We start from the raw sequence: 5,027 nt of genomic DNA, 5'->3' as shown, positions 1-5,027 counted from the left end.
TCACAAACATAAAATAAGACACTTAAAACATCGTCAAAATTTTTGAAAATATAAAAGATGCCCTTTTTATATATATTAGATTGTTTTGTTTTTTTACATGCTTTTGATAAATTAGCCTTCATAAAAAGTTTGTAAGATATATTACATTTAAGTCACCTTAAAAGTATTTTATGACCTGAAATAATCTTTTTTAAAGCAACTTTTAGGGTTCATACATCACACTAGTTTTTATTTCATAAAAAACAAATTTTAAATAATCTTTTAAAGAATCTTATGAAGCACAAATATTCTGAATAAATTTTGGGTGAAACTTTATATTTATGATCCTGTATCATTAGAAAACATTTTCATGTAAAAGTAAGACTTGTGAACACAGTTTTTAAGACAAACATCAAACATATATGGCTTTCCTTAAGCATGTATTTTTTTTATGTTTATATAAATATGAATTGCGAGAAAACTTTTTAAGACACACATCACATTCATATTCTTTATCTCTAGAATGCACTTTTATATGGCTCATTAAAACGTCCTTACGAAGGAACTTTGCTTGGCATAACTCACATTGATATGGTTTTTCTTCAGAATGAATTTTTCTATGTTGAGACAAATAAGAGTGATGAGAAAAAATTTTATTACAAACATCACATTTATACGGCTTTTTTTTAGAATGAATTTTTAAATGTTGAGATAAATTAGATTTATGAAAAAACTTCTTTTGACAAACATTACATTCATATTGTTTGTTTCCAGAATGAATTTTTCTATGAGTAGATAAATATGACTTGTGACTAAACATTTTAAGACAAATGTCACATTCATATGGCTTTTCTCCAGAATGAGTTTTTTTATGTTGAGATACATAATAGGGATTAAAAAAAACTTTATGACAAACTTCACATTCATAACGTTTATCTCCTGTGTGAAGATTTTTATGTCTAAATAAATAATTCTTCCGAAGAAACACTTTATAGCACACATCACACTCATACTTCTTGTCTCCAGTATGGATTCTTTTATGGTTTGATAAATGATATTGCTGTGAAAATTTTTTCTGACATACATTACATTCAAAAATCATTTCAACTGATTGAAATTCTGGATTATTTTCACCACAATACATTTTTAGATCCTTTGATATATTAGATTGTAAAGAAAGCATTTCTGGGCAAGTAAGACATTCTTGTTGATTTTCACCAATGTTTGTGTTGTTATGAACAATTTGTGAATCATGTTGTTTCTCTTCAGTTTTAATTTTTAAATGTTGTGTAATGTGGTCCTTATTGATACATTTCTGATGACACATATCACAATTATATTCTGTATAAATAGATTTTAAACTTAATTTATCCATGTATTCTGTATGGATATTCTTCAGTTCCTCTAAATCATCATAAATCTCTGATTTAACAAAAGAAAATTGTTCAGTACACATACTTGAAGTTAATAAGGATACATCTGGTTTCATCTCTTCACTAATTGAAGATGTTGATACAGCAGAATTAATTTGCTCTGAAACTGAAAACTTGTTTACAACATCTGAATTGATTTCATCTTCAGGTTCACATTTAACCTGTACGGTCAACTGATTTCCACCTTCCATTATGCGCTGGTTTGGATTTTCAACTAGAAATGAAAACAAAATATTAGTTAAATAAGTGACTGACTAAAACTCATCAAGTGTTACAAATGAAACATAAATTAACATATTTACTTAATAAACTAACTGCTGCAGTATATTATAATTGATATTATAGGCCTAATCTACATATTCAGGTGGTTGCGATGCTGTCCAGTACCTGTCCTTTGACATGCTGTCCAGTAGCTACGCCCGGTTGTAGCTAGTTAACTATTAAATGATTAAGTAGATTACTAGATCTAACTACTAAAACTACTGTAACTAGTTAAAACTGTAATTAGATCTACATGTCTCTACGCTTATTTTGCTGGCTAGATATCATTTTAAATGTAATTTAATTTATCAACCCCTCTCCCTAATGACCAAAACACAGTAAAAAAAAGTTGCTGTACTGTCAAAGCCAGTGTGGTGATTGACAAATTTGTCATTGTCCTTTATCCTTTCAAATGAAAGATAAGGTTGTTTAACTGATTCTAATACATTTGTATCCTCTTCTGTGGTGTTACTGCAACAAACTCACCATTAATTTCTTCAGCCCCAATGTCTAGGTTGCACACAACCATTTCTGATGTTCCTGGGTCTTCAACTCTTGATCCTTCGCCCAAGACACTTTTCACCACAGCAATGTTGTCCTCTTGGTGAAGTTGCGCCACTTCAAGTGTCTTGGGGGATATTGTCCATTCAAAAATAGATGGCACTACCATCTTTTTCAAACATTTCAAAATTCTGGGATCGCCTGAAATAAAAATTTTATCATACAATTAATATAAATAAGCAGTTTTTCTATCAATGGTAAATTCAATATAAAAATAGTGATGATATGAATATAATTTTAAGGTTTAGCTAGGTCTAAAGTAATTGAAATCTAATGGCTGACTTAGATTATAATGAATAATACATTAATCCGATAATTACTTAGTCAATTACCATTTCAAATTATGTCTGAAAGTAAAGACCTATTATTAAATTTAGAATAAATAGGGCCTATTAAATAGTAATACTTATTTGAGAGGATAAGCTTATTTGTTATAGATTATAGATTTTATATATATATATATATATATATATATATATATATATATATATATATATATATATATATATATATATATATATATATATATATATATATATATATATACTAGCTGCATCCCGTGCTCCGCCACGGTAAATCTTTTTTAAATGTACCAACTTGGGAACAGAACAGAACAAAACTAAACACAACACAAACGAACGCAAAAAAAAAAACAAAAAAAAACGAAAAAACAAACACAACACTCATAACATAAACACAATTTAAATGCAATCATACAGGCATATTGCTCACAGTCTAGCCCGTAGCGCCAAATTGCGCCCTTTCCGGTGATTTGCACCCCCCTCAAACTTTCGATTTGCACCCCTTCCCCCCCCCCCCGCCCTAAAACTTTCGATTTCCACCCCCCCCCCCCCTCGCAAATTTTTTCCAACCCACTTTGGCGCCCCCTAAGGTCGGCACCCGGGGACATATGCCCCCCTCGCTATGCCTCTCCTATAAAACCAGAAAGATAGAATAATAATTAGAAATCAGCATAAATAATAGGCAGTATTTAAAATATCCGTGTTTTACCTACAATATTTCACTTTATCCATTCACGCATTTTTTTCCAGTACTTTAAATTTTAAAAATTTACAATAGAGTTTCATAACTAAAACCATTGCGCACCTAATGAACGTGCTGACGCATCTATAATAGTGCTGAATAGTTGATTAAAAATTATAAGTAATAAACGGTAGGGCCTACATTCAGTGAATAAAATAAATAAAAGATTGCCTTTTATCAATCCATGCTAATTATAATTTTCTAACTATAATTTCCTCTTACACATCCGAATAATTTGCATTCACATTTTGCTAATTATATTATTGCAACACTAATTCCTTCTATGACGAACGTATATTTGCATTCACATTTTTTATTAGCGTGAGTTTAATGTATTTTTAAATTACCTCCTTTGTCAAAATTAGAAAAGAGTTAAATTAATTTGATTTTTTCTACCGTACTATTATTATGTTATTAAAATGTATCCACTTTTTCTAGGAATATAAACGAAAATGATATTTGACATTGATCCTTTTAATATGTTTTAGCAATGTGCGTGTATTTAATATTTTCTTTAAGCTACGCAAAAGAGTAAACACAGTGGAAATTATAAAATAGCTCTATGCCGCTATATAAACAAACCCTACTCTAATACTTATAATAAGACACTGCGGTGCACTGAAAAGCACAGCATGGTGCAAATGTTTACTTTTATGGTTCCAAAAGCTATAGCGATGACAGAAGGAAGGAAGGAAGGACTGACACACCACAGCCCGCTTATATTATATATATATATATATATATATATATATATATATATATATATATATATATATATATATATATATAAATATATATATATATAAATATATATATATATATATATATATATATATATATATATATAAAATCTATAATCTATATATATATATACACACACACACATATATATCTATATATATATATATATATATATATATATATATATATATATATAACACTTAGGCCCTATTTGTATTAGAATGATTAGAATTAGTATTAGACAGAATTAATGCAACGACTAGTACAGTAGTACTACTACTACCAACATGTTTATAGAATATAGATCTATAATCTATCTATAGGCCTATAATATTATATTGTAAAGTAATTTAGGTGGTAAATTTACCTGTTGCAAAAGTGACATCACTCTTAAAATCCTCTTCTTTAAAATGTCTTTTACAGACCATAGACGTCTTTGATGGCTCCCACTTGCCATGATAAGGTTTCTCCCTTTTTTTAATAGCTGCGATCCATTTTGAACAAAGTTCTTTATTTTTGGGGAATAGGTGTCCACCTTTTCCACCACACTTCGGTACACAGCAATATCCTGGCATTTTTCAGTCCTATACACTTTATTAAATAGGCCTAATTAAAATGTGTGTTCAATCACTTGAAAGTTGAAAGCTATCCAGGCCAAGAAAGGTTTGTTGTGCTTTGATAATAACCTAAAAGTTCGTGTCGCCACCTATCGGCAGGGGTGGCCACTCTGAGTAGCAATATTGACCATTGCAACTGGAACAAATAACTAAACTGATGCATAATTAATATTATTTATTTAAAAATTACTAGATCTATTAGTCTAGTATAGATTTAATTAGAGTGCATAGTTTCATAATTAATGATATTAATCTTATTCTATGACCTGCGTAGCCTGTAGCAGATGTTTGATATGAGCCTATAAGCTAAACCAAACTTAAACCATAATAAATTATTAAATAATCTTTTTTGATAAAAATATAACAAAATAAAAATTGCAAGCTATCTTAA

At 29.2% G+C, this 5,027-nt stretch overlaps 1 protein-coding gene across 1 annotated transcript; it reads right to left on the bottom strand.

Annotated features, from left to right (window-relative positions):
* Window positions 1-259: 259 nt before the first annotated feature.
* LOC131948990 (zinc finger protein 454-like) lies at window positions 260-4,594 on the bottom strand. The gene is made up of 3 exons (XM_059310739.1): window positions 4,387-4,594; window positions 2,160-2,375; window positions 260-1,626 (listed from the first exon to the last, which is right to left on the bottom strand). The coding sequence occupies exons 1-3, from the start codon at window positions 4,592-4,594 to the stop codon at window positions 392-394; spliced, it is 1,659 nt and encodes a 552-aa protein (XP_059166722.1). The 3' UTR covers window positions 260-391.
* Between the last annotated feature and the right edge of the window lie 433 nt (window positions 4,595-5,027).

This window comes from Physella acuta, unplaced genomic scaffold, assembly GCF_028476545.2.
Source record: "Physella acuta isolate Inbredline_101_S28 unplaced genomic scaffold, ASM2847654v3 ptg000668l, whole genome shotgun sequence".
In the NCBI taxonomy this organism is placed as follows: domain Eukaryota; kingdom Metazoa; phylum Mollusca; class Gastropoda; family Physidae; genus Physella; species Physella acuta.
The sequence above is the reverse complement of the archived record's forward strand: the minus strand, read 5'-3'. Positions and strand labels throughout refer to the sequence as shown.